General features: G+C 27.0%; 1 protein-coding gene across 1 annotated transcript in view; it reads left to right on the top strand.

The window, feature by feature from the left end:
- Nucleotides 1-24271, top strand: part of LOC103576487 (uncharacterized) — a 131132-nt gene extending 106861 nt beyond the window's left edge. Inside the window, exons 3-18 of the mRNA XM_014443240.2 lie at nucleotides 4208-4268; nucleotides 4877-4985; nucleotides 5788-6332; nucleotides 7035-7495; nucleotides 8588-8712; nucleotides 8984-9116; nucleotides 10255-10406; nucleotides 13788-13986; nucleotides 14119-14271; nucleotides 18172-18522; nucleotides 19107-19248; nucleotides 22010-22191; nucleotides 22282-22471; nucleotides 22550-22833; nucleotides 22917-23065; nucleotides 23883-24271. Of these exons, the coding sequence (XP_014298726.1) occupies nucleotides 4216-4268; nucleotides 4877-4985; nucleotides 5788-6332; nucleotides 7035-7495; nucleotides 8588-8712; nucleotides 8984-9116; nucleotides 10255-10406; nucleotides 13788-13986; nucleotides 14119-14271; nucleotides 18172-18522; nucleotides 19107-19248; nucleotides 22010-22191; nucleotides 22282-22471; nucleotides 22550-22833; nucleotides 22917-23065; nucleotides 23883-24074 (3420 nt within the window). The 5' untranslated portion in view covers nucleotides 4208-4215 and the 3' untranslated portion in view covers nucleotides 24075-24271. The remainder of the gene's footprint in view (nucleotides 1-4207; nucleotides 4269-4876; nucleotides 4986-5787; nucleotides 6333-7034; nucleotides 7496-8587; nucleotides 8713-8983; nucleotides 9117-10254; nucleotides 10407-13787; nucleotides 13987-14118; nucleotides 14272-18171; nucleotides 18523-19106; nucleotides 19249-22009; nucleotides 22192-22281; nucleotides 22472-22549; nucleotides 22834-22916; nucleotides 23066-23882) is intronic.
- Nucleotides 24272-27271: the final 3000 nt, after the last annotated feature.

Raw genomic sequence — 27271 nt, forward strand, 5'->3', positions numbered from 1 at the left:
TAAATGTACATGCACAGTAAAATATATACTAATATATATATATATAGAAGAAAAAAATCGAATCAAGAAAAATTTACTTGATCCGAGAATATTGTTATTAAGAAAAAAAAATTTAGTTTCAAGAGTATTGTTTTCTTAAAATTGATAAATTTGAATTTTTGACCCAAGTATAATTCTGCTTAATTGAAAACAAAGTTTATTTTGCTCAAAGAACTTCAAATTAATGTTCGAACTGTATTACTGACTTGAAACAGAAGTGGTAGGAATTCAATCCAATAAAATCAGACTTGGTTTTTAAGTACCCCCAATAGACTGTTCAACCCATAAAGAACAGAAATCTCTATACCATTGTCATAGAATTTATAGTTACAATTCTAGGTTCTAATATCTCGGCGTATAACCCGAAAGGCAAGAGTTCCATTCCGTTCAAAATTAGTGTTTTTTGAAAGTTAAATTGGAACGTCAAAATATTAAGTAACTTTGGCATCAATTTTTTAATTAAAAAAAGAAAGTACATGTTCTGCGATAAACTGCAGCCTTTAATCGAGTAGCTAGTGTCTCATACCAAGGGAATAATATAATTAGGACAAAAATATTGCGCCATAATAACAAAATTTCGTTTGAGTCATCATAGATTTGATCAAAAAATAAATTTTCTCGTTTTTGATGCAAGATATCATTTCTTCGAATTGAAAACAAGAATGATCTAAAACAAGAATTCGATTTCGAAACAAAAAAAATTCTTGATTCAAGTTGAGTTTTTCTTCTGTATATATGTATATATATATATATATATATAATATAATGATGAAGTAAGATACTTTAGAAAATGTATTAGCCTGAAAGCAAAAGTCGATGAAGTGAAAAGCAAACTCTTTACTTGTACCCTGTCATCCTTTGTAAACTATGACAACTATTATATCATCCTAAAAGACCGTTTCATCCGAAAGTCGATCATTATATCACTCTTATCATTTTTCCTAAGGTTCATTGTTGTAATTATTATTTTTAGTAAATTGAAAGGAAAAAAAATTTTTTTTTTATCCATTACGGATTACTCTTGTTAAATAAATGCAATAAATTGGGTAAGCTGGTATATACATATGTAAAAAATGTTTAATCAATAGAATATCAACATTTGTTGATTTAAATATTTTATATAGTGATTTATGAAAACATCAAAATTGAATTTATCGATGCAAAAAAATGATTATGTATGTATACAAATATATATAGATAGATTTGTGATGAATATGATTTAAAATTATTTCATAGGTATGATTCATGTAGCTCTTGAATATTCATTTGATTTATGGTGATATAAAAATGTGGAAACGATTCAATGTTATTTTCAATGTCACATTTTTTTTTCTGCTACATTTTTCATCCTGTCAATTTTACTATTTTTGTTTTTTCAATCGTGACAAAAATATATTATATCGATATTACTTGATAAAAATATTATCTTTATCTCAATTTTGGAAAAATAAAAAAACAGTTTATATATATTTGAAATGAAATGCCATTTAATCTCCACAAGATTTTTAGATAGAATGAGCGGGAAAAAAACGATAGGAATTACGAATTGTATGAAATCATTATAAGAATATCTTTTCACCGATTCTTTGGGATTTTCTATATATTTTACTGATCCTTTGTTATTTTAATATCTATTGAACGTTATATTCTACCAGTTTTTTTTTCTCATAACAATAATCTCTATTATTATTCTACAATTTTCTAATTTCAAATTTCCAATAGTTCAATTTTTTTTGTCAAGAAAAAAAAAAAGTTAATAAATAACAAAAAATTAATCATTAATTTTATATCGTCAAAATGTAAAGTAAAGCATTAAATAGATGTTAGTATTTTAAATTTTCCTGAAATCTCATATTTTCTGGAGGACAATTTATCATTTTTTTCCGTATAATTTAAGGTTATACGTAATAACGTGACGTAACAGTACCGAGGAAACAAATTATAAAAAAAAAATTAATGTATCATAAAATATAATTCTTAGCAACAAATTGTAATTACCCGATTCTTTTACCAGCAAAAAATTACTTATCACTTATCACCAATTACGATAAGCAATTACAATTTGATAACAACAGAAATTTATCTCAAAACATATAATTAAATTTAATAACAGTAATAAATGATAGAAGGATTTAATAAACGGATATGCGGAAAACAAATCTAATTAACTGGCTTACAAAGTAGCGGTAAATATTTGAAATACTTGTTTATTAAAGCAATTAAATTTACATAAATTAACAAAATAGTAATAATTCATATTACGTTTGCGGTCAATTTAATTGTCCACATTCATATTTTTATATCTGCATATTATTTGACCACCAAAACCAATATGTTATCGTCATATGTATACATAATGAATATATTCATATTTACATTCTATACGTTCTATACAATTATGTTATTTAATACTTACTCATATATATAGACATATATTTACCAGAACCACCCACGGCAGCTTTGATCCATTTAAATTTTTTACTAAATCCACATTTTTTCCGAAGTTCTCAAATTCAAAAAAAAAAGTTTTGATAAATTATCAATTTAACCATGGGACTATTAAATTTTTGGAATAATCCCATACTCCCGTTCATTTAATTCAAAATTTCATAATTTAAATTTTATGGTAGAAAAATTCTTTGTTTGAGAATTTTTCAATGATTAATTAAAACTAATTAGCTTGATCAATAGAGGTTCAAAATATCCATGAATTCATATTTAATATCAGTGCTGATTATAAAATCAATAATAAAAGATTATTTAATCTCTTTACAAAGAATCTTTATAATTTTTAAAAATCAGTACCTGTACCAATAATCCGTCAAAATATATCGCATAGAATAATTATTGTATATGTGGACTTAAATTTATTCAATTAAAAGTATCAAAAATGAATTTAGTTTAATACTTTTTTTTTTTTTATTTGATTATAACAAAACAATTTAAAATCAGTATTTTATTTAATTTCCATAATTAATAGATAGATAAAAAAATTTAGTAGTACAGTTTTAGACTCAGTAAATAATTGATAAAAATGACATAAAATCTAATAAATAAAATAGTTAGTGAATAAAATTTATGCGTAAAAAGGAAAAATGAATTAAAGTCGTAATGACTTTAACTGAATTTTAGTTATAAAATTAATTACCCAATTGGATCTTTTGCCTGTGGTTGAGTTATGGAGATGATAAAAGATTTATTAATAAAATTTGTGTAAGTTGGTTTGACGGAAATTGAAGTTTAGAAGCTCAATATAAGCATAAGCATACATTAGCAGTGATAATTAGGGCATGAGTTTCTCCAGCTAATGGGAATAGTGTATGCCATTGTCTCTATTGACAACAGTTGGCTGCACTCAAAGGACATTAAGTTTCAACATACATCAATCGTGTTAATAACCTCGTGCTAGGTAAACTTTGCATTTAGGTCCGTAGTCGGGAGTAATAATTTACTACGCAATAATTTCATTTGACTGCACGTTAATCATCAACTTTATATTTTTATCATTTTTTTTTCGTGTTGGAAAAACGGGGCAAGTTGAGGCGTTTTGAAAAAAATTTCAATTTTTGGTTTTTAATTTTTACTGAGTTTTGACATTGAAAATGATATACTTCTGCTTCAAGGGGTCAAATGGCCACTAAAATTTTTATTTAAAAAAAAAAGTCACTATTTTTTTTTTTTTTGTAATTTAAATATGAAATATAAAAATTTTGACTCGGTCATTTTGCCCCTGTTTTTGTAATTTTTGTTTATTTTTAATCTCAAAAAATGCAATGAAAAAATCGCATAAAAGAAAGTAAAAATTCAATGTAAGTAGAAAAATTTAACTTAAGTCAGACCGATTTATTTTGACAGAACCTTTTTTTTTTTAATTGTAAATTTAAAATTAATGATTTTTGTGTTGAATATTTTTTTTTTTTACAAGAAAAAATTAAACACCAATAGATTATAATGCTAATGATTTACGGTCTAGATTAATATTAATGAAATATAAAATTTTAAATATTTAACTTTGCAGTTTCCATCAGTTCAATTAACCATTCATTCCTTTTCTCATTATACCTATTGATATATTTATTAAATCCTTGTAACAAAAAAAAAAATAAAAATTAATTTTATTTTTTTGAATTAATCTCTGGAATAAAATATTTTTTTTCAATATTGGCAGCGAGCGAAATGTCGAGGATGGATAACAGAGAGATTGATATAAATCCTACTTGTCAATCGAGGTAAATAAAAAGTAATTATCTTCATAATTCATTATTATTTTTATTATTACACAAAAGCTTATATTTTTCAATATAAAATTAATTATCAAAAAAATTCATTAAATTTTTTTCAATAATAATTAAGTTTTCATAATATTTTAATAAACTCACTCTTATTTTATTTTTGTTCAAGAACGAGCTAAGCCCATAATAAATTTCAAAAATAATAAAAATAAATTAGCAGTTTAGATTAAGTATACCCTGGGAATTAATTTATCTTGTTATAAAATGAATTACTTAACCTTAATAATAAAGTGATAAAAAGCTCAGACAAATTATTTTACTAAGTATCTAAAATGGGCCATTAATTTTTCCCAATTTTTCCTAACGAATTCAATTTTCATATTTTCTATTAATTTTTTTTTTGAGTTTAACGAGGGTTTCGAAAGTTTTAAAAATTAACTGCAGTACCAATTCGAAACCGCTTAAAAAAAAAAAATTAAACTTTTGAAACCAGAGCCGCAACGAAATTTTACTAAAGAAAAAAGATGTGATAGCACCTGCGCATTTGCCGATTTATTGTTTCTAATATTTACATGTCATAAAAAAAATAACTTATTTGTATTAAGGCAAATTCGAACGAATAGTATGGCACTTCCGGCATGTGGTTCACTCGTGTTGGTCAGCGGAAATCACCCTCAGCCACCATTACCACGACGTCATTCCGAAACTCCTGCGGTACGTTATGCACGATCCAATAACTGGAACGAAATAGTTTTCTAACTGCATCCACTCTCATTTCTTTTTATTTATTTTATTTTTTCATTTCATCCTCTACTCTCTGTTTTACTTGAGAAAATAAGTATCAAACTCTCTACTATGAATCTGCACAACTTGTCAATTTAAATTCTGCTTCATTTAATCTCGTACTAAGCTAAACATATATATATATATATATATATATAGGGTTAATATTATATTTTGATATTTCTTCATGATTTAGCAGTTCTACGATTTTACACTCGAATAAATTAATATTAAAATAAATTATATGTATAAAAATATAAATACTTTTTTTTTGTTTGTCATTTACAATAATTTATATTTTTTTAAAAAAATTGATCCTTTCATTTTATATATTGACTAAATTTTTTCAAGATATAATTGATTATCACGGGAACAAATATTATAAATTGCAACATATATATGTATATAATTTACATGCAAGTTCTTTTGAATATGGACAAAATCTCTAAGTATTCAAAAAATAGCCAAAAAAAAATTTAAATAAAATCGTCGATTTAGTATAAAATGACGTACATGAATATATATGAGAGACACACTGTGAAAATTTACTAACACTCATTCAAAGGTCAAACGCGAGATTAAAGTATGCAAAAATATGTACTTTAGTTCGTCAATTGTTGAGTTGACTGAAATAAAAGTAATAAAAAAAGTTATTAAGTAAAAAATCTGTAGAATTGAGGATTTAATAAATCCATAAGTTTCTTTCTATATATAATAATAATATTATTGATAGATATTACAAAAAACTCCACCACCAATACCAGTTCGTAAAAAAAATGAAAAGCCGATATTTATAACGGAAAATCGGCGTAAATTACAAGGAAGAAAGTACAGTCTCGATGCCAATAAACTGGAGAATTTAGTGTCTGATCGTCCGTTGCAATTAATGTGGAGGCAACAGCAGAAGCAGTACGAGGACATTGATAATGAAAAACTCATTGACCTTGAATCAACATCATCTATATCAGAAAGTAGAGTAGAGTGTAATAATGTGCATCAGCACCAGTCGGTATCAAAGCATCCAGCAGCTGGGGACTTGGAAACTGCCGAGACTCGTGACTTCGGCGCTCCAGGCTTTGATAAAAATGGTGGGGGATTTTTACCAGAGGCTTGCGAGGTGGTAACCTTTAAGTCAAGCTTTGAAGAGCTTCAGAAAGCCGCTCGTGATCTTGATAAGAGGCTTCACGAGGAGATCATCATCGCTGCTGAAATTGCTCGCTCTACAACCGCCCAAGCTAATCAACCCAGGCTCAATAATGGCTTTTCTAGAAACTCAAGGTAATTTAAATTCTTTTCTTTTTTTTTTTTATTTTCCTTTAAATAATTTTCTTATTCTTATTCATTTTTATCACCTCAATATTTATAACAAATTGCCCGACTATATTTTGGTGTACAGGCAATAAATATATAGACATAAGGCCTATATATTTTCCTGCATAAACTTTCCTGCATGCAGTTCAAACTTTTCAATAGTACAAAATTACGGAGCCTCATAAATTTAACTGGAAACTTTTTCGAGGCTGCCTTATTCTCCTCAACCCCTGAAATTTCATTTTATTTTTATGAAACATAATATATATGTTTTTAAAACTCGCTCGTCTTTTAAAACAATTTTATTTTTGTTCTTAATCATTTTAATTGATAAATAAAAAAATAATAATCGTTATTTATTTTTATACGTAATTGAATTTTTTTTTATTGCCGTAATAATTTTTTATTATTTCATAAATTTAATATATATATATATTATAGAATTATTTTTTCTCATTACATCGTATTCTAAAAATTCGGTAGACGAAATTTATATTTAAATTTTGATTAAAGTTTATTTTGTTCGAAATTAGGTTTTTATTTTTTTACTAATTTTTACTTTTAAAAATAAATTTAAGTATTTAAATACATGACATAAAATCCATTAAATATAACACGTTATTTTTTATGAAAGTTCACTTGAATGAACTTATGTCTGTCCAATAATAGACCGCGACGTTCAAAGTTCGAACACGATCAGGAGGAAAACCACCAGGACTTTGAGAAGAGATCAAAGTTTGAAGCTTTGCAAGCTGCATCGAGGAACTTGGAAAAGCGGCTTCAAGGTGAACGTGAAATTCAGAAGCAGCAACTTGCCAAAGGAAAGTACAATTCAGATATGGAGAGAGCACGTAATATATTACAGAATAATTTACGTAAAGAACGAGTGGTTGAACGATTAGAGAAATTGCCAAAGGCCACTCAAACGAATTTACCCCCACCCCTTAGCTCCATCTGTCAGAATCCTCTGCCTAATAATAATAATAGTAATAATAATAAACCAGCAAGCATTAGACAAGACAGCAATGTGTCGTCAGACAGCTTTAGTCAAACAAGCTCACCTAGTTATACCAGCAAAACAATGGAAGCTCCTCTTCTGCCTCATAAACATATTTTTAGTAAAATTCAAGGTACGTCTATTAATTACTTATTTAGTAATCTCATAATTAATAATCATTATTTAACTGAAAATTAATAAAACACACTGTCAAAAATTAGTGGAGTGCAGAGCAGATGACTATTTTTTTATTTGATCCTCTCGGAGTAAAATTTTATCCAAAGTGGAGTAAATGCAGAGTGATCTTTTTTAAACTCGGAAACTACAAGTGATGGAGTAAATTTTGATTAAAATAAAATCCGTAATCAATCCACGGAAAAAAGAGCAGTTGAAAAATTTAACTCATATCTGTATTTATTACAGTTTCATATAGTATATAGTAAAGCGCTGCGACTCTGAAACTGTAAAAATTTCATTATTATCCCAGGCATAACAACAATTACAGTTTTAAACTCGATATTGTCCAGCTCTCTATAGTAAACAGATTTTATAATTTTAAATTTCATTCTAAAATTAATTAATAATTAGTTAAGGTATAGAATTTAAAAATTTGATGAGCTATGATTTTTCTCTGATCATTAATCATTCTTAATAATTGATAACTCACAGTGTAATTTTTATGTTATCAATAAATAAGAAGTATTATTTTAGAAAGCAAAAAATACATGATCAATAAATCTTAATTTTTACAATTTCACCTGTCAGCTATTATTTTTAGATAAAGCTAGAATTCAAAATAAAAAGTAAATAATGCTTTAAAAATTTATTTAACTAAAATTACATTTTAAACTGTAAAATTTGCTGCTTAAAATTGCATTAATTTTATTGCTATAACAGATTTCCAAAATTACACTTTAAGCTTCAATATTTAACGATTTTTGCTCCGAGGGCCTGCTTTCTCTGTAGAAACTGTAATTTTTCAACTGCTCTTTTTCCGTGTCCGCATTCACTCCCAATGTTTCACAGTGCAGTGAACTAATTTGATAGAAAACATTATATTTTATCGGGTAATTTATTATTTTTTCTTATGACTTTGACAATGAGGGAGGGTCAGAAAAATTAGGGATGTTGAAAAAAAGTTTAACTTCATTTATTACAAACTCATTCTGCATTAATAATAATTATTATTTAATAACAATTATATTGAAATGTTAAAAAAAAATAGGTAGGATTTCGACCGCTGAACCCGAACCACCGGGTAGTCCAATAACAAAATCAATGAGTACACCAGCAAGCTTACAAACAATCGTCAGGTTTCACAGTGGAAGTAATATGTCATTACATCACAGGGTAAGAAAATTTAATTTGTCGTATATTAATTGTCTCCTATATATAGAGTCATTTACCAATGCATATATATAGCATCTTTCTGCCGGCGATTTAATTAACTAAGGAAACCTCTAGTCTTCAAATTACTACTATAAATTTTCCCAATTAATTTATCATATATTTAAAATAACTTGTGGACATTTTCACATAATATAAATTATTTATCATCTTAAATTTAATTATCACCCTACTAATGAACAATTAAAAATACTTTGAAATTTTTTTGTTAAAGATAATACGAGATATGAGAAGACCTAGTAGTCATTATGTATCCAGAGGAAGATTACGCTTTCGTATTGCTCAAATCTTAATTAATGTACTTGCTCTTATCGCTATCACCGGAGGCTTCTTAGTGTATTTTAAAAGTAAGTTTTTTTTTCTCGTTATTTATTATTACTTAGGTCAAGGTCAATGATAATTTAATTCAATAACCTGTCATTTTTTTTTAGTCAGTATTTTATTTTATTAACACATTTTTTAATTTTTTCAATTAATTTTCGAGGGTATTATGGATTTATTTAAAACGAGTAGTCACAGCTCTACTCAATTAAATTTTTACTCGGCTTAAAATCAGTAAAATAATTATTAAACAAGTAACAAATTATGGCATAAAAACATTTTAAAAAAGTTTTTCTCATAAATTTGTTGGGTACTCCATTTTACACGATCTTTTCTTACCGTGACATACTTTTGTATAAATTAGTTTTTAATTTTATGAATTTATAAAATGAACTTTGGTACTAAAATAGCAGTATCAAATAACTTAATATAACATTGATAAAATATTGTACTATTCATAAATTTATTTCGACAGGTATTTGATATAGTATGTAAAATATTCTTGAATAATCATAAATCATTTAAATGTAATACTAAATCCTAGGGTAGAATACAAGTTAAAAGAATATTTGAAATTTTTCCGAAATAGTTCAAATATTTGACCTACAAAATATTAAATTTACATGGTGATTATTATTGATTACTAGTAGTACTTTTGCACGCTATACTGAGTCTATTTAATTTTTTCAAAAATATATATACATTTTTTTTTTTAACAAACTTTCATATAAATAATTAAGTTATTGTAAAAAAATCAAAATTCTAGCTATACTAATATAGATACGACAAAAATGTATATAAACACTTTGGAAGCTTATTAAATTCTCTATAAAAAAGTATTTATATCATTTTTATGTATATCTGATTATTTCGGCGTAATCTCAACTCAAAGTAGTGCAACAAAGCTTAACATCTTAAAATTAATTAATCTCTTGTTAATTTTATCGATATCTTGGAAATTATCAGGAGTACGTTAATAATCTCTGAGACCTTTTTTGTAGGAAATTTAATTTCCTACAATTTTTTATCACAACATTTTTCTCTAAAGTCTATAGTTTCGCTACAAATTATATTTTCGTATGAACTGTTTAGTATTTGAATCCTTATTTAAAAAAAAAAAACCGTGTAAATTCTAACGATGAATGAAATATTTTTATTTTACAGTAAATCCGCAAGGTGACGTTAAATTTGTCAATGAAACAATTAAAATACCTGCAGTAACTCGCCCCCCTATACAAACATATTTAGCAGAACCAAAAAATCCAGCGCCCGGAATTTGTCTTCCAGTTATCGTTACTTTTTGTCTCTATCACAAGGTAAGTTTTAAAAATACAGCCAACTACTCGTTATAAGCCTACCCCTCATAAGCCTCTTCCCTTCAATTGGGAGTTACTGAGTCCAGACAGCTTCCCCACTTAACCACTTTAAAGAGTTTTGTACTAGAGAACCCGTTATAAGCCTCCGTTAAAATTCTCTAAATTATAAACTAACAATAGGAAAAAATATCAAAATTAATGATGAAAATTTACTATCTATGTTTCGCGGATAATAATTTAATCATTATTAAGTAAAATATAATTTATTATTCATAATTGCAATCATTAATTACATCCAAAGCTTCTGTTACAATTTAAAAGTTTTCTTGAGCATTAAGTTGATCAATAAAATCATTATTTTTATTATTACTGTAATCAATACCGTTATCATTACAATTTTTTGCATTTAAATTATTATTAGTGTAAAAAGATGAGTATTTATTTTAACGCAATAAGCACCAGGAAAATCGGGATAGTCGCGTTTGTAACAAAACGTAAATATGACGTTTAAAATGATATAAAATAAAACAGGCTTATAAGGGGTAGTCGAGAACAAAACTAAACGCACGGTAGTGGGAAGACTGAAATTACAAGAAAAATTTCCCCTACGTTCCCTAGGCCAGGCTTATGACGGGTAGTCGACTGTAATTATATTACAAATATTGATTACAATATTTAAAATATTAATTATTTTACTCAATTGATTTCATTAATTTTAGTATAAAAAAAATTTATCAAGTAAATTAAACAAATAAAAATAAAAAAAAATAGCATCATTTTTTTACGCTTCAGTGAACAAAAAATCGGTAAAATAAATAGTTTTTACGGTTTCAAAGACAGAAAGAAAAATAATAAAAAAAAAGTTTTTAAATGAAAATTCGAGGCTGACATTTTTCACGCCGGAATTTAAACAACGCAATAGCGACGGAGTAATTTTTTTTTTTTTTATTATTTGTTTTCCACTCCGTCATGAGCATTAGTTGCACGCGTTCCGAGATTTTAGCACGTACAAGACATTGACTCTTTTTTCCCGTAGAGTTAGTTTAAATTCATAAGGGATGATGTAATTTAACGTGAAAAAAATTACCATAAATTTAAAAAATAAAAATTTACGTTTTCTTCACAAAAAATTAAACTTTATACTATTCTAGAAAAATTGTATAAATGTAAATTTGATTTAATTATACTAGGGCAATTAACTGTAATTGTAAAATAATTTGGTATCTCTATTATCAATTGTGTGCTTTAGTATTTCAAGAAGCGCACAATTCAATTTACAGCACTAATGATCACATTTATCATTTCATCATTCGTCCAGTTTGGAATTCGAAGTAGAACAATCAAACTTCCTCAATTTCTATAGGCCCTTTAATTGCTCATTCAAATGTACTATTATTATCATCATCATCCTCATTATTATCATCCTATTCATTAATAATCTAACTATTAGAAAACTAAAAAAAAAGTAATGATCGAACTAATTATTTAAAATAAATTTAATCGGATCAATTCAGAATTTCCCTTTCGACTTAAGAATACAAAACGAAATAACCAACAAATTGTTGCATCGATCCGTTAGTATCATTACAATTAATTGTAATCGCCTTTAGCTCGAGTGACAATATTGCGAGAGCTGCAAAATGTCTTGCTATCCTGCGGTGTTTATACAAATTTATGTCACACCTGGATTAAAATAAAAAAAAAAAAAAAAATAAAAAAAAAACGGGGAATTTAAAAGCTCAGGTCATAAAAAAAGTAGGAAAGCGGGAAGGCTTCGATTTAAATATTTTTTAAAATATTCAACAGATTGCAAGAACTTTGGCGAAGAAAAAATATGATTTTTCTAAAGCTTGAGAATCCTGACTTATGATAAATTTTTTATAATTTATTTCAAATGAAAATTTTTTTCTTTTATGAAAACTGCATACTGAGTTTTAAAGTAACTCGTTCTGGATGATACATTGTTAGAATATTCTTTATAGTACATTGCTGATGAGTAGAGTAGTTAAAAAATTCAATAAGAGCTTTACGGTTTATAAATGTCTGATTTTAGAAATTAAAAGTTCGAAAAGTCAAAAAAAAATTGAAGCAACATAATCCTGTTTAAATTTTGAATTAACAAGATATAGGTTCGAGCATTACTAATAATTAATTATAAATTTAATATTAGATACACTGTTAAAAATTTTCGAAACGAATGCGGATCAAAATCGGAGTAAATGCGGATTGAAATAAAATCTGGATCACTTCGCTGAAAAGACAAGCTCCCTATTTACTCCGTATGCGGAGTATTTTTTTTTAACTTCAGAAATCGGAGTGACGGAGAAAATTCAGATTGAAATAAAATTCGAATTTACTTCCGATTTTTTTACAGTGTACGTAAGGTAAAAGACTTAGTATCCGATCTGGAAACGAGCATCCGATCACTCCATGTATTTGTTAATCGATATTTAGTGAAATTTAGTAAATATAGATGTGGTCGGGTACTGGGTTCCTTACCTTATTCTTAATAGGAAAATTAAAAAAAAAAAATACGAAGCGATATTAGATAAGTTTCAGTAAAACATTTTGAAATTACAATTACATTTTAAATGGAATAAACGAATATTGACATTATCATTGACAGGAGTCTTTACAAACTAAATGAAAAGTTCTTCAAGTAATAGACGTAATAGACACATGGACGCTACAACTCAGCGTTAAGAGCATTTGTCTTGATAATACAAGGTCGGTGGTTCGATTCCACTCAGAGGTATTTTATTTTCGATAATTTTACATCTCATTACCCAAAAGTCATTTAGATTCGGAATAAAAATTATATTCTTCTGTCGTAATTCGCGGGAGAGTGAAATGGGGACGTAAAGAAAAATGGTCGTTTATATTTGAGGAAAATAAAAAAAATTTTTAACGGCCGTTAAATAATTTTTTTTTTTCTTGTTTTTAAAAAAATTCGTACAAAATTATAATTTCCGAAACAATGAAAGAGTAAAATTGTCAAAAATAAAATTTTTCGAAAATAGCTTAAAAAAAAAAATAGCAAATTCATTTCCGGTGCGCGTAATCATAAATAATTGTTTGGGTAATAGATGACGGTTCAAAAACATTTCTAGAAAAATATTTTTTCTACTAAAATTTTTCGTTCTCCATTTTGTCTGGCTCTTAAATTCTCGATTAATAAGGTAACTAAAAAGTACGTCAAACTAGAGTAAAATTCTTATTGTATAAATAATTATTAAAATAATAAACAATGTTAGGGTATAATGGATTAGTTTAAGAAAGCGTTTGTGTAAAGTTTTAATTAAATTGAAAGAAAATATTTAATAAGTATGCGCAGAAAATCGCGTTAAATAAAATAATGTACAAGGTTAAAATATATTGTAGGTACCATACAACTTTACTGTTTTTCCAAACTACATGGGTAACTTTCAGCAACGTGACGCACAGCATGAGTTGGAAAATTATGAAGCAGTAGTTGATGTCAGGTGTTACGAGCTTGCCGCATTATTTCTATGTAATGTCTTTGTTCCGAAATGCGGATCACGTGGTCAAGTTGTGCGGCCATGCCGCAGTCTTTGTAATGGTAAACTATCAAGTATTTCCATAATTTAAAATTCATTTTCACTATGAAAAAAATTAAAAATTTAATAAGGTCACAACAAGTCTCTTCAAAAAAAAATAATACGCTTGTGTATAAATTTTTTGTTAATTATAGAAATGACAAGACGTTGCGGATTTTTTTTAACCGTTTTTGGATTAAAAATACCAGATTATTTAGCTTGTGATTTTTTTCCTGAAAATTCTGATCCCGATGTTTGTGTTGGTCATCAAGAGGTCATTGATGCTGCAGAAAGAGCCAAAAAACCAGGTCAGTATACAGAATATTCATATTAATGTTATCTTTTATATAAAAAAGTGAGAAAATTTTTTTTAATACAAAATATTTTTTATTATTTAATTATTGATACAAAAAATATTGTTTAAATTTACAATTATATTTTTTCAAAAATTTATTTCTGACAATAATAACAGTAGTAATAATTAATTCCAACAATTAGTTGTAATCCGTCTTACTAAAAAGTCCTGAACAGAAGTCGAACATTTTGGTCGGCATTGATTATTAATCAAGCGATAGCCATTATAACACTTCGACTTACATTCATTGTCAATAAAAACTTCCCCTTCAGGACATCTCGGTCTACAGCGATTGTTTATCCAAATCTGATTATGGGAACAACTATTGCGGCATTTGCCAAAAATATAGTCGATACCAGATGAGCACTCTCTAGGTTCTTCTGGTGGTTGACAAAGTCCGTTGATCCATTTGGTACCGTATGAACATAACGGCTGACAATCTCCGTCGAGCCAACGATACCCGAATGAACATTTTGGCTCGCATGCGCCATTACTCCAAATTTCAGCATCAGAGCAAATTGGGCGGCATTGATTATCTATCCACTTTGCCCCCGGTACACACGTATAATGACATACGCGATATGTTATCAGATCATTACATACAAGTTTATCGGAATATTTATTGTGTACATATGATTGTACTTCAATTATAGTCATAATTATAAACAAGTTTATTATTACAAAAATTCTACTCCAGTAGGTCATTTTTATTTGCTTCAACGAATATTCTGAAATAAATTAATTTATATGGTGTTAATAGTTTACAGTTTGTCAGTAATATTAAATTTGTTTGATTAGTGCTATTAGATCTTAATATTCAACCGTCATATATTTATAATGAACATATATAATAAATACGTCCGAAAATAGGGACTTAAATCCTGCACTTCACTTGAACTGACATAAATCAAATTTTTTTCGTTATTTATATTTATGTAGGCCTGTGCAGATCTACGTGGATGAAAGTTCAAAAAGAAAATTATCAAAATGTAAAAATTTCAAATTTTGAATTAGCAAATTTCTTAGAAATTTGAGAAAAAAAACGTTTTGCTCTGCGGAGATCTTCAGAAATGTATTGATAGTGACCTCTATTTATTGCATTAGGTAACAATTAGTTCAAAAACAAAAAAATAAAGTTAGGATTTAGTATTTGATAGAAAATTCATATATTTTATCAAAAATTGACGTTTATGATTTATGTAGAATAAATTTTAGTAGCGTTCTTATAGTAAAGTTGTATGTGTAGTCAAGCAAAATTGAGTTTGTCAAATATATATAAATTATTTTGAATATTGAATATTGTGAAGTGACCGGAATTTTATTCTTATCTCAGCAGTAACTACCAAATAATTAAAGTAATTAAAAATGTCTTACCAAAGTTTCAAAGTTTTTAAGTCAACGAAAAAAAAAAATCTTCAACTTAACTTGAGACTTTTTCACTCTGACTAGTTCAAATAAATCCTCGCTTTATATACCTCTGTACTTCAATAAAAAATAATGATAATGATAATATCATTGTCAACGTGATGTTGATTGAAATTCTTTCGTGAATTTAAATTAAATTCGATTTCAGATATCTCACGTTTTCTTTTTCATCATTCTCACTTATTAAAATACCGGAAATTATATTACGATTACTTTAAATAATTGACCCACATAATTATCATCATTTAACAAACTTATGTTTTATTATTACAAGTAACTTAATAACTTATTTATCCTGGGTCAAGATAATAACTGGAGTATGAATTTTTGCTTTTGGCCAAATTGACCTACTTAGTATTCATTCGTCAAAAAAATCAAATTTGACTCGGTTGTAATATAATTGATTTAAATTCCAGCCAAAAAAGTCAATTTTAAATTATTTTTTTGACCCAGGATCGAAAGTTTAAAACAACAAACAAATTTTTTTTTCTTTGTTTAAATTAGTTCAGTAATCGAATCCTCATTAAGATTATCAATCCGATAATATTATACTATTTTTAACCATTAATTAAAATTAAATTTTTTTTTACTCCCGCATTTCCATTATCAAGACTTTAATCCTATTTCCGATTGATTAAATGAACGCAAGTACACACACACATATATGCATATATGTGCAGGCATATATATGTATACGAATATATTAACGCTGATGTGGGTAGAATTATCGGAACTATAGTAGGAAATCGTACATATATATTATCAAAGTCAGAACTTCCCCTTGCTATTGATTATAATTTATAAAAATTAATCCTTCAATATTGAACTTTATAGCGGCAACTTTGAAGATCGATATCCTGAACTGAGTAAATTAATTATTTGTATTGTTATCATACAAATTTGTGCATTTATAATATGCATTTATTAATAAATTATATTAATTTATAACACACTATTATCAATTACTGAATAATTAATTATATACAATGTTATTAATTTAAATTATCATAACTGCAGTGTCATGAGTCATCACCATCAATTGTAAATATTTATTTGACATTTCGACAGTCACGTTATGGTAAACAATAAAATTGTTTTGCAACAAAAAACACCGATTAAGACTTGGGATCTTGGAAACTTATCTTGTTTATTTTTTACATTTTTTAACGAAAATAAATATCTATAAATGTACATGCCATTCAATATTGCAATTTATTTTTAACTGTTTTTAATCATTAAATTAACTTTATAAATTTATGTTAATCTATATCTCTATTTATAAGATATAATTTAATTTTTAAATTTCTATCATCAAAATTATTCAGATTTTTTTTATATATTTTATTGAAGGGAAGTTTTTTCTAATGAAAGCTCTTTAAATATTTTTATCTAGGTAAAGAAAAATCATCTCCCATTTTTTTCAAAATTAATTTTTAATAATTCAAATCGTCCGGTTTTTTAAAAATTTTTATTTTAGAATTTAATTTTCAATGTCTTCATTTTTTTATTGTACCCTTTAAAAAAATCCATGAGAAATTCCATGAGAATCCATAGGAATCCATATGTGAATGTATTTTTGTAAAAATCCATAGGAATATAGGTGTATGGATCTATGTAAGAATCCATGTAGGAAACCATGGGTATCTGCAGATACATGGATTCCCATTTTGATATAGTGAAGATTCCCATGAGAAATTTTCATAAAAATCAACATAAGAATCCATACTAGATTCCCGTATGGATTTAGCATCGTGTGGATTCTCATAGGAACCCATGTGAGAATCTATATTGAATTCCTATAGGAAATCATGTAGAAACCTATTCAAAAACGCCATGTGGAAACCGACATAGGAATTAAGGCTGCATTCCCATGGATTTTTTGGTAGGGTATCGTTAAATGCATTTTAAAACTGCTTTGAAAAAAACATTTTTTTCAAAAATTTATGAATGCCTAATTTTGCCCAGATCTTTTCTATATATACTAATCAAATAAGGATGTAAGTAGGCATGCAACATAAATAAATTAATCACTTACATAAATATAACATCTTGTCCCTTCAATGTTCTATTTTTCTTATCAGTTGAACGTCAAGTTAAATTGTACTGTTATCTCCTAAATAGAATCTCGAAATAAACCTGTCAAACTAAATGACTAGCGAATGGTCACACAGAAAAAAAAGTCAAACAAATAAAAAAAAGCTAATAAACTCTGAAACCAATTTAAAACCTAAAAAAGACTCTTTCACTGACAGCAAATAGAAGTGGTTACCAAAATTTCAACGTATATCAAATCGTCATCGCTTGAAATTAAAAATAGATGATGAAATTTTATCATTGGCATTACGAGTGAATGAATACTTCCAGCTCCACAGGACTACAGCCTTCTCTCTCTCTCTATTAAATACATTATTTGATTTTCACGTTGCAGTTTGCATCAGTGGTTTTCAATGCGACGGTACCAGATGCATTCCGCTCGATTGGAAGTGCGACGGGCACGTGGATTGCGCCGATCGTACTGACGAGATTGGATGCGGGGATTGTCAACTTTCTACCTCTTCTCTCTCTACTACTATTACAACCACTACCATTACATCGCAATATTCGTCTGTCCTTGGCTCCAGCATTAGTAATAACAATAACAATAATAATAATAAATTGTCAATGTATGATATGATTGACAAGCCAACACTTCACTGCGGTGAAAGAAGATGTATGGCAGATTCACATGTTTGCGATGGTGTTATGGATTGTCCTTGGGGACAAGATGAGAGAAATTGCAGTAAATATATTTTATATATTTATACTTAAAAAAAAAATCAAGTTTTTATTATTCTAAAAATTTAATAAACTGTCAGTTTAATTAATTTATAATTTAAAAATATATTTAATTAATTGAAAAAAAAAAAAAACTGTTTTTACTTTAAAGCAAAAAATAAAATGATTTTTTTGCATGCTAACTTTGTTCCATTAAATTTAAAAGATTAATCTCTCACTCATTATCTTCAGAAGTTATCAGAAGAAAAGTTAAAACTCTTCAGTATATTTTTTTTTTTTTTTTTTTTTTTTTTTTCAAACAAAAAGTCATCAATAGATTAAATCTCCATTGTGTTTAAAACTTGGATTAATTTTATAGTTTTTTCATTTATTGTATTCTCGATTTTTCTCGTTTTTCAGAGGATTTTATTTGAATGTGGATTATGTTTTTTTTTTTTAGGAAATTGTTGTTTTTAATGCAGGTTGTAAAGTTACATGGGTTGAAATGGGTCAGAGTAACTTAATTTGATAAATAAAATAGCTGAATAAATGATAATAAAATGATAAATGATAAAAAAATGTTTTTTTATTTTGTATTTATCGTTTCAGTTCGGTTGAGCGAGATGAATGGAGACAAGGGTAAAGGACGTCTACAAGTTTATAATGTCAAAAATAGTACATTTATTCCTGCTTGCATAGCTCGTTGGCAATCATCACTAGCTCAATCTATTTGTAATCTTTTAGGATATTCGTAAGTATTTTTAATTAAATGTCTTATAATATTATTATTTCTTTATTATTCATTAGAAAAGTTTCAGCAAAATAAAATTTGACAAAAATTTCAATACATTTTTTTTACTAAATTTATGCAAATAATTTATTTTTAGGGGGGGGGGGGGGGGGGGCAAAACGGGGTACCTAAGGAAATACTAAGTTTTTGAGGACTAAAATACGCTAAATCTTTTTTTTTTTTTTTTTAATGATATTCAAGATAAATAGACAAAATTTTTAGCTGCCGTTAAGAAATAAAATTTTTACTTTTGGCGGGCAAAATGGGGTACCCTGAAAAAAAGTTGAAAAAAAAAATTTCTGGAAGTTGATCAAATTTCATTAAATTAAATTTTTTTTTTATGTAAAATACATAAAGAAAAATTACATATCACATCATTGGAGGATACGAAGGCAGAAAAAATTTTTTGTGGGACAGGGAGGCTCCCTTCCAAAAAATGACATTTTTTTTTTTTTTAATTGAATTGTTATCAATTAAAAATTAAAATATTATTTTCGAATATTTTAAGTGGCCAAATTTGCCCCAACTACAGAAAACCAGGCGAACAATGAATTAACATATTAATTTTTTTTTTAATTTGAGGAAAAAAATATGAAAGAATCATTTTTCAGAACTTTTGGCTGGTCCATTTTGCCCAAGGTGTCACGCGTAGGGCTAAAAATGCGGAAATATATTAAATTTTTTTTAATTTGACGATAAAAAATTAAAAGAATCATTTTTTCGATTTTCCGGCTGGTTCATTTTGCCCCGTGTCATGCGTAGGGCTCAAAATGCGCTAATATATCGGATATACAGTAATTAGACAAAAAAAAAAAATTTCTTTCTTTATAAAATTTTGGGGGTACCCCGTTTTGCCCCCCCCCCCCCTCCCCTATATCTGTTACTTTGATTCCAAACAAAGCTTACCAGTTAATTATTTTTTTAACAATCAGCTTTCTTTGATATCAATTTTCGTGTTATCCGATAACGTCAGATTTTGACATAATTAATTTATTTTGAAATCTACTTCAATTTACCGTACAAAAATAATTCATGAGAACAATAGACCACAACAAAAATATTCAATATAAATGGTAATTGGCAAAAACTGTTCGAACAATTGCGAGCATATGTATAGACATATTTTATTTATATAATAGCACATGATGCCTGAAAAAGGGCAAATACATTTATTGTCCAGGTTATTTTTACCGTCGGTTATTTTGGTGATTGATTATTATTTTTGGATAATGTCTATTATTTGAAGAGCTAATTTACTTGTTACCAATTATTAGTAACTGTACTTTATCATTCTCATATTATTATTAATGAGACGATGATTATCGATAACAATAATAATCAATACTAAAATTCATTGTTACCGATAGTTTATGCATCCCGTCAGTTTTGACACCGTATCAAAGCTCCAATAACGTAATATGGATGCTTCCAAGCATAGAGTAGCATATGATAGATGGATAAAGCTACAGCAATATCACGGTGGCTTACCTCAAATCGAAACTTTGAAAAGTTGCCTACAATATATCCATTCATATTACATAGCCATTCAGATTATATGATTAACTTTTGTGACGTTCAGTGTAACATCTTATTCATACGCCCGTGTGGAAAAAATATATTTCAATATCATATGTCACATATATAACATATGTGCACAAAAAACAAATATGTTCGATAAGTTTTGCGATTATGTTCACACAGGGTAGAAATTCCGTTTTCGGCCACTTCACAGCTAGATTTGGACATTTGATTTTTCAAAATTTAAGTACTATAATTTTTTAAAGACTCGATCACATAATTAATTTTGAAAATGTGTACAAAGTTACTGAAGTCATTGAAAGCTCAATATTAGAAAACACAGATCGTACGAATGATTCAAAAATTTGAATTATTATATTTGGATACCAGTATTTGATTTACTTCTGGTGGTTAGTAAATATGAAAAATATAAAATCCTTTAAAAATATAGTTTTCTGTAGCATTTGAAGTATTTTATCAAGTAAACAAGAACATACATAAGGGAATTTGTTTTAATTGCATTCGTAATTAATCTGATTCAGCCAACAGTAAATAGCTACAATATTTGCTTGAGTTCTGTCTATGAACCATATTTACTATTAGATGTCTACTTACATATAGATATACATCTTTCATATAGATATATATCTATATGAAATTTAATTTCGAATAAGATGAATACTTTATGTGTTTTGCGAGATGTGAAACCAAAAGTTTCATTCCTAACGCCCGATTACCATTTATTAAAATTAAATTATATATAATATATAGTACATATATGTATTTATGATACTTATTATTTTAATCGTATAAATTATTCTAATTACTTTTCTTTATATAGTTATTATACTTTCAAATTTTTTTTTTTTTAAATTTAAAAATAAGAATTTTGATGAAATTTTGAACGATTTCAATAATTCAGAAACTTGAGATAAAATTTGATATTTTTATCTTCATAAATTTTTTAAAACTTTATTTAAAATTATTTTTCTTACTAAAATTTATCACAATTAAAAAAAAGCTGGTTATTAAAAATGTAAAAAAATTCATTTTCACAGAAAAGTTTAATTTAAAAAAAAAAGTCATTTTTAGTTTTGGCTCTTTGAAAACTTTTAAAAAAATTTATTAGCAGGATTATTAATCCCCCCCCCCACCCTACCCCTTAAAATAACCCAAATAAATTTTGTATTTCAATGATTTAAAGAGTTGTAGAATCATCATTTCTCATAATGAAGAATAATAATATATCAGTAAATGAACCACTAATCGACACGTCTCAACGCTGGAGATTAGCACAAAAAAGTGAACGGAATCTTTTAAAAGAATTGCAATCATGTACCGATCAAGATGATTATCCAACAGTCGATTTATCTTGTTCTGAATACGGTTAGTTTTTATTTATATACATATTCATATATATTATTATCTATTCAAAAAAAAAATATATTATTTCTGTATTATATAATGATGATATAGCGTGCGGACGACGTAGATACCATTACGGTAATCTGAAAGTTAAATCACGAATTGTCGGAGGCGTTGAATCAGCGCCTGGTGATTGGCCATTTCTAGCAGCCCTATTAGGCGGTCCCGAAGAAATTTTTTATTGCGCTGGTGTACTTATTTCCGATCAATGGGTACTGACAGCTTCACATTGTGTTGGAAAGTTAGTTTTTATATTACATATTTCTTGTCTTATTATATTATTAGTTGTGTATTAAATACATTATTTCCAATAAATTAGTTTCAGTCATTCAAATTTGTCTGATTGGACGATACAATTGGGAATAACCCGACGTCACGCGCATTCATATTTTGGAGAAAAATTAAAAGTTAAGAGAGTTGTACCCCATCCAAATTATAATTTGGGTGTTGCGCATGATAATGATGTCGCACTCTTTCAATTGAGTAAACGCGTTGGTTTTCATGAGCATTTGAGGCCTGTTTGTTTGCCGAAAGCAAATATTGAACTGGCACCTGGTACTATTTGTACTGTTATCGGCTGGGGTAAAAAGGAGGATACCGATGGTAAGTTTCTTAAAAAATAATGTTTTGATTAGTTTTACCCACGAATTATTTACAACTTTGATATCTTTATTTATCGATACTAGATTCGCAGTACGAGCCAGCGGTCAATGAAGTTAAAGTACCTGTTTTAGAAAGAGACCTGTGTAATGCTTGGCTGGAGCATAAAGAATTGAATGTTACCGATGGTATGATTTGTGCGGGCTATCCAGAGGGTAAGAAAGATGCTTGTCAGGTAAGTCAGTTTTTGAATACTCTAGAGTATAAATATAACTTTTATACCCTGATAGCCAAAGTTGGCAGCAAGTTGGCGACAACCTTCTGCAGCAATTTTTCACCAAGTTGGCCGCAAAAATTGTCATTTCCATAAGTTGATGGCAACTTGCTGAGAAAGTTGGTAACAAAAGTTGAAAGTTGTTGGCAACTTGTCGTCAATTTGGTCGAAACTAATGTACAGCAACTTTCTGATCAGAAACTATGGCTATCAGGGTAAATTTTGAAAATTTTCGTCGTTAGTTCCGTTGATAAGATGGACATCCTTCTTACTGCTTAGAATTTTTATTGAAAAATAGCATTGATTAAAAGTTATTTCTTGTGGAAAACAAAAACAAGTGATTTAAATTTAAAAAAAAAACTGTCGGATCATAGTAAATGCTAGACTACTAAACCTCTGATACTAGATTTCTTTAAGGATGTATGAGGACTGTAGCTTCTAAGAAATTAAGGCTTGATTTTTTTTATACGTAGTCCAAATACCGCAATTTTTTAACAGTTATCGACCGTCGTAACTCACCCTTTCTCTACTTTACAAGTATAAAGTCCTCGAAAATAAATCACCGTCGGGAATTGTCGGAAATTTTCGGTTTGTAATGTTAATATATAGTAGCGGCGTGAAATCAAACTTGTTTTTCAATACTGGGAGTAAAAACCGACGGTGGCTTACTCTCTGTAAGGACTTTAGGTCGTCGGATTCATAACCCGACTTAATTGTATAATTATATATACATATTATGTATGGATGACAATTTAACAATTTCTGTGTATTGATAAAGGGTGATTCTGGTGGGCCACTTCTTTGTCAATCTGAGGACGACGAGGAACGTTGGTTTGTAGGTGGGATTGTTAGTTGGGGAATAAAATGCGCTCATCCACGTTTACCTGGTGTTTATGCTTATGTACCTAAATACGTACCCTGGATACGTGAAGAAATAGCTAAATATTCAAATAAAGATTACGTAGATTAATTACTTAATAGTGAAAAAAAAATTAAATACTATACTAATAAAAAATACTTTAATTTACAAAAATTGGACAATAAAATAATTTATAGTTGAATATATAAATTATCTAATTATCGATACTGCCGCTATAAAAGATGAATATCATTCGCGATTGATAAAAAAATATATCGAAATAATTTAGAGATATGAAGGAATCATTGACAAATAAATAACAATGATAACTATGACAATACGATAAATATTTTTAAATAATAATATTTTGGAATATTTTTAAGAGTGATTAATATATGGATTAATCAAAATTACATTGTAATTTATTGATGATTGAACTATAAAATAATTAACGGCCAAAATTATGTTTTTTATTTTGGCTTTGAGATGACAATGAAATATTTTGAAACATAGTAAAGATTAAATAATAATAATGATTATAATAATTATTGATAGAAAAAAAAATACTGAACATTATTTACATACTAAGATATTATTATTAAAAAAAAAGTATATCTATACAATAATATATAAAAATAATAGTATAAAATTATTTTCTATGAATTTAAAAAATAAAATGATGAATACTTTTGGTAAAATTAAATGAAACAAAAACAATAATATTAATGATGATTTCAATGAATAAATGCATGAAATGCATTCAAAGATACATAAATATATGGACGATTTCTATATTATTGATTGTAGATCGTCACAAAGTGACTTAGAATTTTTTTCTTTTTTTTTTTTAATTAAAAAATTGAAACGATTCTCATTGTACAAATAAATAAACAAATTAAAAGAAAAATTTTTCAGTACACAATTAAATGGATAAATAAAAAAAAATTAAGGGAATAGAATACTAGTTTGATACAAAAAAAAAATTAAATGATAAATTTATAGTATAATATATATTGTCTATTTTTACATTTTAGAATCGTTTCAAATAAACACACCTATTTATATATACGTATTTCTTTTATGTTTATAACAGTGGAATTTCAGTTTATATAATAATAAATTTTTTCGGGTTTCTAATTAAATATATGACGAATTATATTTTATAGCTATAGTATTTTTAACAATTTTTTTTTCAATTAAAAAATATGAAATTCCATTATTATTTGTAAGTGCCGTAAGAGCATTAAGAATTCACAAGACGAAAATTATTTCAATAAATGAACGAAATTAGATTTTTTTTTGTCCAAATTCTAATATCAACTATAATAGTATATTATTTTCTATAGATATAGCATTATTAATTTTTTATCTTATCATTTATTTTTCACTCACTATCAGTCGTTTTAATCCAGCGCCGAGTCCTGGACTCGAACGCTAGACCTTTCTCTTGCAGTGTTGCCATGCAATGCACATGGCTACAGTGAACTTAAATATCCTCTAATGAAAATACATCATTCAATTCAAGGTTCTTATTGGTTATTTAAAAATTTACAGCTCGATATTGGTTACCAAGTAATTTAAAGACATTCCGTCGCCTGACCACGTTATAAGACTCGGGGAAAAAGTTCTTAGAGTTCGGATTTATCTATTATTATATTTGACAGCGGTTTGCGTCCTAACCTCACTATAAGACTAACGATGTTTTCTTTTGTAACAGAGAGACTTGTTATATATAATTTAAAAAATATGAAATAAAGTTATTATTAATGTGTGTACTCTAAAAATTTTTCATTTATTTATTACGCTCTCGTTGAATCCTTTTTTTCATATTTTTAAATACTTCACATATGGTTAGTCTCATAACGAGGACTGCCAACTAAATTTAAATAAGGCGATTGGTGGGGGGGGGGGGGGGGGGGCGTGGTATTTTAGAAAAGGAAGTCTTATAACGAGGTTGGGTTGTAGCTTAGTTAATATTTTACCATTTCTTCATCGAAAATTTTAGTATTTTTTTTTTTTACTAAATTCACACCGTAATTAAAAATAATATATCTGTTACCATATTAAATTAATTTATGCAAGTAAAAAGTTTGTACATCAAATTTTTTAAAAGTATTACTGTATATAATGATAACCATTAAAAAAATATATTATAAGTAGATTCATATATAAGAAGTAAAAACAGTTTTAATCTGTTAGGCTTACAATCAATAATTCGGGCTTAGAAAGGTTTCAATAATTTAAAAAATTATCGTTTTGATCAAAAATTTGACAATAAAAAATTTTTGAACTTGATTATTTTAATGTTTTTTTAGTGAAAATATATTATTTTTGCATAGTAATAAAATATATAACATAAATAGTAAATGAAAAAAATATATTTGACATTAAAAAATATATCTATATATATAAATAATAAATAAATGTTGACTGAATTCTAGGGATATGAAATAACGCACCTGCACTTTTTTAATTCGCACTATAATTTTTTTTGCTGTATAAACTGATAATAATAAAAACTAATAATAGTTTTTTAAAATTTTTATAAATGAATATATATATACTTTTACAGTTGACCGATATTAGAATTTTTATGATAAAAAAACCGCTATAGTATTGTTGGTATTGAAATTAACACCTAAGAAAATTAAAACCTTATAAAATTATTTTTTACTCTTGTTATTAATTGAAAATAATATTTTATATAATTTTATCTTGCTTACGCTTCGACAATGAATGAAAAATAAATATAAATTGTCTTCCTTAGTATCCAGACAACAATTAATTAAAAAAAAATAAGTTGATATATTTAATTATAATATAGTCTATGATATTATTAATAATATTATAGAAATAATAATAATAACCGACAATACTGTGTGAACAGACAATACTTAATATTAAGGAAATGTTCCAAGATGGACAATAAGTATCATAAGTTATAAGTAAGATTAATGTGTAATAATAATGATAGGTAATAAAATAATTTATAAGTTAAAGAGGAGCTAGAGGTAATCAAATAATTATTCAATATATATTGAATATAATGAAGTACTAATTATTGATATTAATACAAAGTAAACAAATACATGTTAATTTGAAACTTACTCACTTTATTATAATTAAATTTTTATCGTAACTTTAGTGATTTCATTATATGAATTTTTGAAGTTTCATTAATTTCAAATATTTTTTATTGATAAACGTAAATAAGACTGGTAAGGTAAAGACCTACTATTCGATTAGGGAACTATCCTGGGTTACTATATCTAACGTCAATCTAGCCTCATTGAACCCAAGTAAGCCTC

This window comes from Microplitis demolitor, chromosome 5, assembly GCF_026212275.2.
Source record: "Microplitis demolitor isolate Queensland-Clemson2020A chromosome 5, iyMicDemo2.1a, whole genome shotgun sequence".
NCBI classification, from domain to species: Eukaryota; Metazoa; Arthropoda; class Insecta; order Hymenoptera; family Braconidae; genus Microplitis; species Microplitis demolitor.